At 37.6% G+C, this 13,054-nt stretch overlaps 1 protein-coding gene across 1 annotated transcript; it reads right to left on the bottom strand.

Annotated features, from left to right (window-relative positions):
• Nucleotides 1-4,905: 4,905 nt before the first annotated feature.
• Nucleotides 4,906-8,419, bottom strand: LOC110850458 (pickpocket protein 28). Its single transcript, XM_022097891.1, has 12 exons — nt 8,166-8,419; nt 7,152-7,352; nt 6,823-7,078; nt 6,601-6,743; nt 6,293-6,527; nt 6,090-6,224; nt 5,886-6,030; nt 5,759-5,767; nt 5,540-5,684; nt 5,377-5,480; nt 5,172-5,309; nt 4,906-5,072 (listed from the first exon to the last, which is right to left on the bottom strand). Exons 1-12 carry the CDS (start codon nt 8,417-8,419, stop codon nt 4,906-4,908), a joined length of 1,932 nt encoding a protein of 643 aa, XP_021953583.1.
• Nucleotides 8,420-13,054: the final 4,635 nt, after the last annotated feature.

Below are 13,054 nucleotides of genomic sequence, written 5' to 3'. Positions count from 1 at the left end.
CCGGTAAAAAATAAGAAGTCTTTTGAGTACTCTACTGCAAAATGGAAATCTGGGTCAACGAACCGCTCAAAGAAGAGTTATCAGGATCGAATTAAGCTGGAGACCACCAAATTATCAGAATCAATTAAACCTCGACCAGCGACTGGCGAAGAATTGCCCAAATTTGAGAAAACCAAGTATGAAAATGAAACCCCAGAATTTGTGTGCTTAAGTTCAGATTCCGAAGACCACAACTCGGTTGATCTTCCTGACCAACTAAATATACTGGATAAAATCTGGGTAACGGATACTGAAGAATTGGTCGTGTTCAATGAAGGACAGTTTGGAATTAGTGGCGTTGAATCGGAGCTCCTCTCATTACGTTTTGACACATGCGTCTCGTCTGCAGTTGCAATGCCGTATGCGAATCAAATAATGGAAGCACGCGTGCAGGAATACTTATCCCAGCGGTCAATCAAGCTCGTAAGTTCGGAAGTAATTTACCACATAAGCAGAAACGAATTCCAGGTCAGTTTGCCAATTTTCAAGGAAAATCCAAGCCTTCTGCCGAGTGAAAAAGAATTCGACATAATAAATGGGAAGCTCTACACGATTTTATTCTTCAAGCAACATTCCTTTTTAGTGGAGCTCAAATTTGAAAATAAATCTATCAACTATTTTGATTCGTTGGAGGGCTACATAGACAAGCAAGAAATGAACCAAATGTTTAACAGTTTCAAGAATTTGCTGTTCAACAAGTATTCCCTTCGTAATTGGAAAGTATTTAACAGAGGTTCGGTTCAACAATTTCACAACGACTGTGTCGTTATTAGTTTGATGAATCTTGAAATTCGACTTCAGAATTTAGACCATCTTAAAAATGTGGATCGCAATAACGCTCGACAATTTCGGTATCAGATGGTGGCAGATTTAATGAAGACGACGCCAATTGGGAGGACATTTTTTGACAAATGTGGACACGCTGCAGAAGTCATTAAACAAATACAAAAAAGACAAGCAGTGAGAAACGAAATCTCAACAATGTTGACGACAAGAAGTAAAATTTCAAATATTAAGAAGAAATTAGTTCTGTTCGAAGGGGTCAAGCCTCAGGTAAAGTTTGCAGTCAATATGGACCAGGAATCAAAAACCCTGGAAACCAGGGATGTAGCGAAATATGATAGCAAATACAGCAAGCTCAAGATTATGAATAATACTTTCATATTGTCAAATACAGATTCAAATTTGCAATTCCAGTCTATTAACATACGTGCTTGAATCCACATTTGTCAAAGAAAATTATATATACATAATACAGGGATATAAAAAAATGAACAGTTTCCAATAAAATTGATCTAAATACCTGCATACAATTTTAGAAACGAGTTCCTTTATTCTAAAGTTTTTCTGGTTAGGAAACATCTGCTTCAATTAGATTATCACATTAATAAATTCATAAACTACAGCGAGGTCGTAAAAATCAAACCATATTTCGAAGGTAACTCCGGCAACTGTTCTTGAAGATTTTCGAAAATCAGCATTACTGCGCTTCATGTTCATTCTTAGAAAACTAGCATTAAATCCCTACTGGCCAAGGCACATACATAGATAGTATCTATTAGATACTCTAACTGCCCGGTAATAACGAGAATTACGAATTTCACTGCATATGTACATAAGTACTACGACTGAAACCGTAATGGGATTATGAAATTCACGAAGTACTTGAACATATTTACATAATCCCGCATTCATTCAATTCAAAATTCTGAGTTCGCCCAGGTTAAGAATTGGTCCAAACTTATTGGGCGGGATTCTTACTTCCTGTTCATCGTATTTCGCTCGCAAAATTGCATGCGCCTCTTAGAATAAGAAATCCAGAAATTGACGAAAAACTTGAACATATTTACATAATCCCGCATTCACTCAATTTAAAATTCTGAGTTCGCCCAGCTTAGGAATTTGTCCAAGCTTACTGGGCGGGATTCTTACTTCCTGTTCATCGTATTTCGCTCGTAAAATTGCATGCGCCACTTAAAATAAGAAATCCAGAAATTCACGAAGTACTTGAAAATATTTTAATAATCTTGCATTCACTTAATTCAAAATTCTGAGTTCGCCCAGGTTAAGAATTGGTCCAAACTTATTGGGCGGGATTCTTACTTCCTGTTCATCGTATTTCGCTCGTAAAATTGCATGCGCCGCTTAGAATAAGAAATCCAGAAATTCACGAAGTACTTGAAAATATTTTAATAATCCTGCAATTTGAACGAGTGGTGGATAAGTCGGTAACGACTAAAAGGATTTTACTATCATCTTAGCCTACATTAGCATCTTATTTTCGGTGAACAATTGGCTTGCCAGCAATTTCATTGTAAGCCAAGATTCATTAGCGTTTCCGAATTCCCGTGGCGGGAGCGCAAAGTATCCCTGGATCAAATTGCAGGTTGCCTTCCTTATTATATTTCATATCATTAATTATTCCCCAGTATTAATTCATGCAGGGTTTTGCAAACAGTCCGGAAGGTTATTCAAATTTAGTGCAAACATGGTAGCTTTGTGAAACGTTTTGAATTTGTAAGTATTTGGCTCGCAGGTAGGTGAAAGTGACGAAAAAATGACGTATTACATGTAAATTTCATTTTGCCCCAGACGGGGGTGTGGTCAAGTGCATGCAGCCCCCACATACTTTCCATATGGTTAATTCCAGAAATACAATGAATTTTACTTAAATCTCATTTTGCCCCAAAAGTGGGTGTGGTCGAGTGGGGGAGAGTAACAAAAAGGGTATATCGTGTTATTTTTGGATAATCCGTGCATTTGGTACAAAATCTCACTTTGCCCCAATCCGAGGGGGTGTGGTCATGTGGAGCCACACCCCTTTTCCTTTTAATTACGCCCCAGTGGGTTATATGGCCATATAAGACAAGATCCGGTTCGGCTCAACCCGAGGGTTGAGCTTCGCTGAGCTGGGCTGGGCTGCGCTGGGCTAACTTCCCACACATTACATTTGTATGCAAACATTAAATTGTTACCCAAGTTAGTCAGATTCCCTATGTTACTTGACTAATTTTATAATGCATTAGCAATGTATGGCTTCGTAGTTTGGATTAACAACATAGAAATTGGATCTTAGGAAGTATAAGGTGCATTTGGCATTGGGAAGCTCCTTATGTATCACACATACCAACTACTCCGGCTCATCTCATCTAATTTTACAATGCGATTGACATAATATTAAACATTAAGTTCCTTGAGTCAAAATCATAAGAAAACATCGATTTTGTTTCCAGCAATTCAAATTTAATGATAAATGCATAATGATGAATGTTTTGAGAGAATCACGCTGTCTGAATCAAAAAATGGAAGCTAGTTGGAAATATATGCAAATGTGTAAATCAGGATAAATGCGAAGTCGTTCGAATTTGGGTGCGTGGAATTGTAGCGTGATTTATTTAAATATGTTGGTTTTTTAGGAGGTGATGTTCATCGGAATATCAAACCATACATACTTATCTATGTGTATGGTGAATAAGGTCTAAATAGAAATGTACTTAATTTAAATTAAACGTGCAAACTATGCAAATATTAACTTTACGATAATTATATAATTAAATATCCAAACAATTATCAGTATACACAGAAGCACTAAAATCCCACATAATTAACCCAAAGATCATGTTAAACGTGTTGCTATAATTTTATGATTTTTTTTATTCTTTTAAAATTATTTATTTAATAAATTTAAATTAAACTACAAATACTGAAACTAAATTATATTTATTTAAAAAAGTAATTGCTTTTTGACCAGTGTAATTTGCATATTCATCTAGTATGTGAAGAATGTAAAATATTTAAAGTGCTTAAATTACTTAAATTACTAATTAAGTACATGTGCATCTACGTACTAAACCAGTTGTAAATGTGCACGAAATACACTTATCGATAGACGAATATTTTTTTCTTTAAATTATGGACTTCAAATAGATACGTGCAAATTTTCATATTTTCATATTTTTGTGCATATCATTCGCTTATATTTATGTATGGCCAAATTCTAACTTTTTTATTTTTGAAGCCAAGCAGGATACTTTATACATAACTGGATGAATTATTTTTGCATAATGGTAAATTTAAATAACTTGTTTTCGTTGGCAAATCGTCACTACAGTGTTCTATTTGTGGGTAATGATTAAATTAGTGTTTCGCCGTCAACTTAACATATGTCAAAAAGTCGTGTTCTCAAAACGCATCACTATTTATCAAATTCAATACTTTGATGTAAAATCATCTTACTTAAAATAATCGTACCGTATTCAGACAAAAAAGCATTTTAAGGATGAAATTATATTCAATTTGTTTCTAATAAATCAATGTAGTCGATCTAGACAATACGTAGCAGCTAGAAGGTTGAATCGATGAAGGATTTAATTTGAGCAATTTTAAACATGACTAGTTTATGTACTATTCACTCGCTGCATTATTTTATAATCGTAACAAGTAATATCAATTTAAGTGACTTGCTTGCTCGCAAATATTTTTTGGAAGCTTTCTGAATTTTTGTGCTAAATTTATCCCTAATTGAAGAGATATACGTTTGCGCATAGTTTGTATTATTGTGATGCTGAAATAAGCACTTTATCCTAAATTTTAACGATTCAATAAAAGGAACAATACATATTTACAACGCTACTTTGTGCTATTGTTTATAATTTTACAATGTAAGCAAATTTAAGCTGAGTTTGTAGGAAGGGAATCGTGCATGGATTTTGTGACCTAATATTAACTTTATTATTATGTCCTTGCATCAGCGCTAAGCAATTATGTAGCAAACTATTCTGATTCAATGTTCAGATTCATTATACCAATGAATTTTAGTTAGAGGACCTTACGTTTTGATCTCGAACGGTTTTTCGGATTCACGATTTAGGGAATAAATCCAGGAAAATTCTCGTATGGATGGAACGGGCGTTCCAATGCTGACCTTTGTGGCCTTTCGACAGGTCGCGGTTGGACTGTATCCATCTCTATTTCCTCGGGAGCCACCCTATTATTCCGTCTCAAGAACTTGAAAATCCTCATGGTCCAATTAACTGAAAATAATTAATATGCAAAAGATGAATAAGGGTATTTAATCTGTTGAAAAGCAAAATGTTATTTAAATCTGTATAAAACTGGCGCAAGTTACTTACAACTGGGGCCTCCCATATTTCGAAGATTATTCCACACCTTGTACCTTGCAACGGCTATTACGGCGATTAGTACGAGAACCTCAATCACGTCCAACAACGTTAAGCCAGTTATCATTGAGACTGTCCCACCAACGAGGCCTTGCCGGAATTAAAAACAAATTCTCGCTCTAATTTTATTAACATTACATTATTATGCACGCCTTACCAACTTCTTCAAAGGTGCTGTATCTTGCACTCCTTCGTGTTGGATGGACCGAGTCCACCATAAAGAACACGTTCACAACTGATATGGTGAACTTCTTATCTCCCCTGTATGAACAATTTTTTCGCGTCATTGTGTTTGGTGGTTATATTTTTACATCACATACATGGGACCATCGTACATATCCTTGTAATCATTCATACGTCTTTCTGTCATTTGGCTCGAGGTCACTGAAGTCCGGTATTTGATGTCTCGACAGTTAGGCAAACACTTTGGGCACACACGTTTCAGTCCTTGGTTATGCATTTTTTCTTGAATGCACATAACATATTTAATATTGCACTTTGACAATTAATAAGCGCCTTTGTCTGATTAAAATACTCACCTTCTTCCTCTAGAACGCAAAGGTTTAATTGTTTAAGGGAGCACAAAGTTCGCCCTCGGGGTCCTAAAAATAGTACTAATAATGATGCATGCCGCTAAGATATGAGGAAACTCGGTTCATGTGTTACCAGGAGATGAGACTTTGGCGCATTCGCACTTTGCATAAACTGCTTTTGCGAAACATTCCTCCAAGCAATTCTGTCTGGAATACTTCCTGTAGAACTCCAAATGAGCATCACCCTCGTCATCGCTGAAGTAACAGCCACGCCGGTCCTTAGTTAAATGATTATATTGAGGATTAGTGGGTTCTTTATTTATTTTGAAATGCTAACCAATTCAATATCTTTGGCATCTTTCTCGGCGAGGAGGACTTCTGGGTATATCGCAACGTCGATCTCGCGGCCATATGGCAATGTTACTCCAAATTGTTCTACTTGCATCTCGTCTCGTGGATTGTTAATGCCCAACTGGACAGAAATGAAATAATTAATTTTACGATGCAAATTTGTTGCCAATTATCCTATTATCAGCTTACCGTAAACCCGGTGCCATCGCTGTGAATGCAAGCTTTGTTGTCCAGTTCTTCTCTTATGGAGAATGCTAGTCCGGATAATTTACCTGGTGCCATTTGCCTCCATGGTACCGCAGGGCGTTCCGTTGTATCGCTCTTTTTGTTAACATTTGCAACATCCTCGTCTAAATCTGCTTGCTTCCACTGCTCGACTTCCTCATTGGTGCTTCCCCCCAACTCGGATTGAATTGTTGAATGGCTGTGGAAATCCAAATGTTATTGTTATTATTAATTGTGCATTCGCTTAAAATAATAAAATAGCCTATGACTACCGCCGTGTTGCTTTCCCAGGAATCCCGTTGAAGACGCATGTGCTTCCCCATGCAGAATAGTGTTGTTTAAATAAAACACTGCAGTCGTAACTTTGCCCGTTCAAGAGGCATCCTTTTATGATTTCAGCGCAGTTTGTCATTCCCTAGAGATAATGATCATTTTTAAATGTATTGAATTAGCTAGCGTTACGCGACATTAAAAAGTAACGTATACTCAAATACCTCCCTTATGAAAGGGATAATCCTCTGTTTCACTCCCTCATATGAAACGTTGTCCACATGAGTTTCATGTACGTTTATATGCCTGGCAAACGAGGTGTGCTCGTCCTGAATTTTGATACCATTCTTGCTAGCATATGTTGCGTCACCATCACAGGTGTGATCGATGACCTTCATTGCTTCTTCAACGTCGTTTTGGGTCCATGCAGATCCATCGTTGGCCAGGACCTCAATGCCCATTCCCAGTTGGTGCAATTTTCTATAGTAATTTGTCATTAATTGCAAGCATAGGCACAAATATAATAAACACTAATTACACAAATTAGACCTACCTCATAGCATCATTAATTGAGGACAACTTAAATCCTCCATTTGGACCAATGCCAACTTGTGGAAATTTAGCATCTCCAATGTTTATTTCCTCGGTTTCGAATGTAACAGTCAGTGGATGCCCCATTGTTCTCCGAATTCCTTCCCGGATGATGTAAAAAACAATACCCACACACAATACGAACACGAGCAGCCAGAAGGCCCTGAAACAGTAAAAAATTATTAAATTAATGAAGCTTTGCTTCTCGTTCCCCACACATTTAACTTTGACTCTGGTTTAACGAAGCCGTAAATTTGGAGAGCTGAGAGAATAATTTGGAACAATCTTGGCTGGTGAGATTTTGTTCGTTTCTAATGATTTTACAAAGAAACTTGAATACTTAACTCTTGTTTTGACACCTTATTTTGCAGAAATGGTGTCTCACTTCAATTCCAGTGTGAAAATTCACTCAACCCTGGTACTCTTGATCTGTTGCATAATGTTTAGGGAAATTACTCCAACTGACGAGGATGTCAATTGGCTCGACACGATACATAAGGGTGAAATTGTATCAGGCTGCTTATGTCCCACTAATGCCTTAGGAACCTACCGCTATTTTTGTGGGCACGAATTAAAGCCTCAGAACAGCACGATCAAATGTGCCCCGGAGGGTACTTACAGGTGCACCAATTCTGGACATTTTGCAGTGCAGGAACTAGACTGTAATCAGTTTGGAAAAAAATGCATACCACAAGTTAAGACTCTCAAAGGGGAACCATGTGAAACGTGCAAAATCCATACTCATAAGCTCTGTAGAAGTTAATCCGGATTAAATATGTACGAGTGGTGGATAATTTAAATTACAATTCTATGAAGATTCAACGCATGAAAGTCGCTTGTAATACTTGCATATAAATATGTAAATATGCAAATTGCGTCACTGTTTACATACTACTAAGTATGGGGCATTCTCCTAAAATTATTTTATCGGAAGTTTGAAATAAAATGTCTATTCATGGAAACTTTTTTTTCTCACCTGGCTAAAACATGCAGCCCAGCTTGTGCACTTTGCTTTAAACCGGGAACTTTGTGAAGAATTCGGACACACGCATTTTCCTGGGATGGTTGGAACTTCATCAAATTTCCCCACCGGATGCGAAGATTTCTCCATCGCCGTTTTATAATGTCAACGAGCCGGGGATAAGAGCTACGCTGAATATAACGGCAGACCTCGCGGGACCCTTCGTCGTCTTGGGCAGCTCGCATATCGATTCCCCCTTCGACATCCATGATCTCCAATTAATTAACGGAAGTAATAATTAACACCATCATTGGATAATTGTCTACATCTCTGTCAGTCAAATAATTGCTACATCTCGAATTGAGATAAAGTTTTACTGCTTTCACTTTCACATTTTTATGTAATTTACCTGCGACAAACTCGGATGCAGGCGGCTTAGGATTTTGTTAAACAGCATGAGAGTAATTTGCTTGAAATATGAAGGATATTTTTAACTAAGAATACAAATCAGTAAAATTTTTGTGGCCACTTTCACTCTTGACGTCACGTTTTTGAGTCATACAGTAAAAATAATCTTGGATTTATATGCGTTACATTTCGTCGTCTTGGTGATTTCGAAGTTTAATGTCCTCGCCGACCTCCGCGGTCACAACTTATATAATAATTTACACCATGCAGAGATAATTGTCCACGTACATATCAACTAAATAACTGCTACATCTCCACTTGAGACAAAGTTTTGCTACTTTCACTCGTGAAGTTTACATTTTTAAGTCAGGCAGAAACAACAGCCTCAGTATTTAGACGGTTTCAAAAAAGTTTTAAAAAGTAAAGTTACTTCAAATACGAATAATATTTTAGCGAATCGTAAAAACACAAGTATGCAAGAGAAAGTTGGCCTGAGAAACTAGGTGTGGTCAGGATGACTCATTGGTCACACGACTAAGAAAAACACACGTATGATAAGAACAAAAGAATTTAAAAAGAATGTATTCTTACCTTTCTGCGTTTTTGATTGACAGATTTGTGTATGGAATAGTAGGATTAATTGCAGGTGAGTGAGTAAGGTATGGAGAAATTTCTTTGTTCTCTGTCCCCGCTCTTTGTTCTGGATATGCATACGTATGAAGTAACATATTCAATTTTTGTGCAATGTTAGTTGCTCATCTTTTTCATGATATGCATTTTATTTTAATCCTCGTCGAATTTTAATCGACGCATATATGTATTTAACAAAACTACATAAAAATATATTTCGAAGAAAATATTCGTTTAATTTTTTTCAAGATATTCTCACATATTTTGAAATTCTGTTTTCAACCTCAGAAATCGACTGATTTTCTCCAATTTATTGTATACTAGCCTATAAGCCCGTCTTAAAGACGGGCCCCATTTAAAATTGGATACTAAACTATGAAAATTATTAAATCATAGCGGTTCAAAGCAGTTTTGCTTAAGAAATGCTTTATAAAATACTCAAGTACACAATACAGCTAAAACTCCCTAAAATATCTCTTTTGAGAACAAATTCCTCTACAATCATATTTATTATATTATAGTTGCATGATGCTCTCCAGGGAAATCATGTAGTTCAAAGAATTTGTTTTTCAACTTGAGTAGAAATATTTTGACCTTACTACCTGGCAGAAATGCATTTAGTCATCTAAAAACCTTTCAGCTTCTGACTACTTGGCGGACAAAATTCACGCGGGTTAATTCCGCCAGTGAATCCTTATCCTTATGTAAAGATCATGAATCAAGACCGACAATACGACTCGAACTGTATATTGTAAATCTAATCAAGTTAATATTTTTTTTAGTTTTGACAATGAATATTTTTAACGTTGCTAAGAAATTTTTTAACGTTGCTAAGGAATTTTTTTAACGTTGCTAAGGACTTTTTTAACGTTGCTAAGGAATTTTTTTAATCTTGCTAAGGAATTTTTTTAACGTTGCTAAGGAATTTTTCATCTTATTACTACGGATTTGAATTTTTATTTCCATTGAAATTAATTGAATTACACAGAAAAGTATATCACAGAGTTAGTAAATCACGAAAAATCTGACTACGCGGGAGTCGCACAAAAAAAGGCCCTACTTAAGTAAAAAAAATTTTAAATTAAATTTTCTAAAGACGACGATCGCAGAAAAATCGTGACAAAATCGAAGTCAAGATTCCAGAAAATAAAGCTACGGGGTTACAAATAATACACCTCCTCCAACTCTTTCCCTGGAGGAAGTGTACCCAAAATCGACGCCACATTCCCTCTTTGCGCGGCGAGGGAAACTCGTTGACGGAGAAAATTGACAGCATTTAGCTGTCCAGTCGTGGAGGCAATCCTTTGCCCAATTTGCTCGATAAGGGCGAGTCCTTCCTGCCCCCAAACTCCAGTCGTTTCCATGGCAACCGGGACAAAAATGTACCGGTCCATCAGAAATGCGTACTTCTTCTTCTTTGCGTCCTCCGCCTTGCTGGCTGCAGCGCCCTGATGGCGCACCGTGTCGGGTAAATGGCTGGGGGCGAAGGTGTCGGCGCACGTAAAATCCCACACGAGGGACCTCCCCCTTGCCCACGGCACAAGCGTCATCCCATCAGGACGCTTGCCGTCCGTGGTGAAGCACCCCGCTGGCTCCCTGATGCAGGGTACCTCCGCTGATCGGAGGGCCCTCGCGATGACATCGTTGGCGGCCTCGTGGCGGGACCAACGACCGGCGCACCGGCGGCAAGAGAGACCGTGCAGGCCGCGGGAGGAGACCTGGGCTCCGCACGAGCATTTGTGCGGCTGGCAGATGTCGCAGCCGAGGCGGAGAGCAACGGAGACACGGAAGGTCTCGTTGGAAAGCAAGGTGCCGAGTTGTGGAGAAGGGAGGGTGTTGAGCCACACCCCCGCGTATTTGTTGCGGAGGGAGCGTAGTCGGGCAATATCCTCCGGGATAACTGCCAAATCGGAGAGATGGGACAAAGTCTTGTCCAGAATAGGGCGCTCCCACGCGGCTTGGACTCCTCTGACGGTTTCAGGTGGGAGGTCCGTGAGGCCGAGATCCGTCCAACGCTGCACCCCCTCTGCCATGGCGATGTCGTTGCCATGGAGATACTCCGGAAGGAGACGTTCGACGTGGGGCAGGACGCTGTGGGCGGCCGCAAGAAAACACGGTATCGCCACATCCACAGCGTGCCTGACCCCGAGGCCGCCTTCCTTCACCGGCAGGGACGACTGCATCCATGCAGCCTCCGAGAGAGTACAGTTGAGGATCCCCTCGAGCGCGTCCTTAAGGGTAGCGTCATAATGAGTGAGGGCATCCATTTTCCTCCATGACGGGGCGCAGCGGAGAAAGTAGATGAGCCGAGGACTTTTTTAACGTTGCTAAGGACGTTTTTTAACGTTGCTAAGGAATTTTTTTAACGTTGCTAAGGAATTTTTTTAACGTTGCTAAGGAATTTTTTTAACGTTGCTAAGGAATTTTTTAACGTTGCTAAGGAATTTTTTTAACATTGCTAAGGACTTTTTTTAAAGTTGCTAAGGACTTTTTTAACGTTGCTAAGGAATTTTTTTAACGTTGCTAAGGAATTTTTTTAACGTTGCTAAGGAATTTTTTTAACGTTGCTAAGGACTTTTTTAACGTTGCTAAGGAATTTTTTTAACATTGCTAAGGACTTTTTTAACGTTGCTAAGGACTTTTTTAACGTTGCCAAGGAATTTTTTTAACGTTGCTAAGGAATTTTTTTAACGTTGCTAAGGAATTTTTTAACGTTGCTAAGGAATTTTTTTAACGTTGCTAAGGAATTTTTTTAACGTTGCTAAGGAATTTTTTTAACATTGCTAAGGACTTTTTTTAACGTTGCTAAGGACTTTTTTAACGTTGCTAAGGAATTTTTTTAACGTTGCTAAGGACTTTTTTAACGTTGCTAAGGAATTTTTTAAGGTTGCTAAGGATTTTTTTAACGTAACCATAACCATAACCATAACCATAACCATAATCATAACCGTAACTATAACCAGAATCATAATAATAACCATAATCATAACCATAGTTTTTTAAGTTTTAAGGGTTTTGTACCCCTCTACTCTTAGAAGGTGCCTATTCTGTATAAAGCGTACGCATTTACAAATCATTAAGTACAAATCTAGTTACCAATGAATAGGAAAAAATATTTATTCTCATCAAGCTTGATTTAAATCCAAAATCTTGTTACGCTAGACGGTAACATAACTAGTAATAAAATTAGAACAATGTTTGTCAAGATGCATTAAGTAAATCAGATTTTGTTATATACGTGATTTAAGAATTAAGAAGACGTGTGTCAAAAATATATGTTGGGATACGATATATGTATCAAAATGCTCCTCAACTACTATTATTGAACATACCTGTTCACTTTCATTCATATGAGTGATCAATTCTTAATTCAATAATGAACGTTTCTTGATTTGAAATTAACCTAAGTGGAGTCGATTCTTAATTCTAAAACAGCCTGAGTGCACAATAAACTATAGCTTTTATTGGGCATTTAGGTTGTTTTAGAATTAAGAATCGACTCCACTTAGTCCTTTTTAGAATTAGTCCGACGATATAAGTAAATGTGATTATGATAACGGCGAAATTGTTTTATTTCCTATTGATTGTTTCGTATATTTCCTATTTCCTATATCTATACGGAATATGTATTTTGTAGCTGGGCCGAAATTAAATACTTTGGGATACAATTTAGAATTACTTTTCTAAATAAATTCAGCAACTATGTTCGGACCAATTCTATCCTAGAATATATCAAACCCCCAAGTATCGGATTAACCTTTGAATTGCAAAATTTACTGTCAAATATAACCCTTTGAAGGAGCGCCCAATGGTAAACTAGCCGCACTTAAACCTTCCCCAAAAGTCCAATTTTGCTCGGATTTTCA

This window comes from Folsomia candida, unplaced genomic scaffold (genome assembly GCF_002217175.1).
Source record: "Folsomia candida strain VU population unplaced genomic scaffold, ASM221717v1 Fcan01_Sc005, whole genome shotgun sequence".
Lineage (NCBI taxonomy): Eukaryota > Metazoa > Arthropoda > Collembola > Entomobryomorpha > Isotomidae > Folsomia > Folsomia candida.
This window is presented reverse-complemented; position numbering and strand designations above follow the sequence as displayed.

What these genes read in the sequence shown, in the direction of transcription:
- LOC110850458 (XM_022097891.1), bottom strand. Translation starts at nt 8,419, where the DNA reads ATGGATGTCGAAGGGGGAATCGATATGCGAGCTGCCCAAGACGACGAA. An exon ending in GCGATGGCACCGGGTTTACG is followed by an intron (nt 6,225 to 6,292) that starts GTAAGCTGATAA and finishes ATTTCTGTCCAG; the next exon opens with TTGGGCATTAACAATCCACG. An exon ending in ATGCCAAAGATATTGAATTG is followed by an intron (nt 6,031 to 6,089) that starts GTTAGCATTTCA and finishes CATTTAACTAAG; the next exon opens with GACCGGCGTGGCTGTTACTT.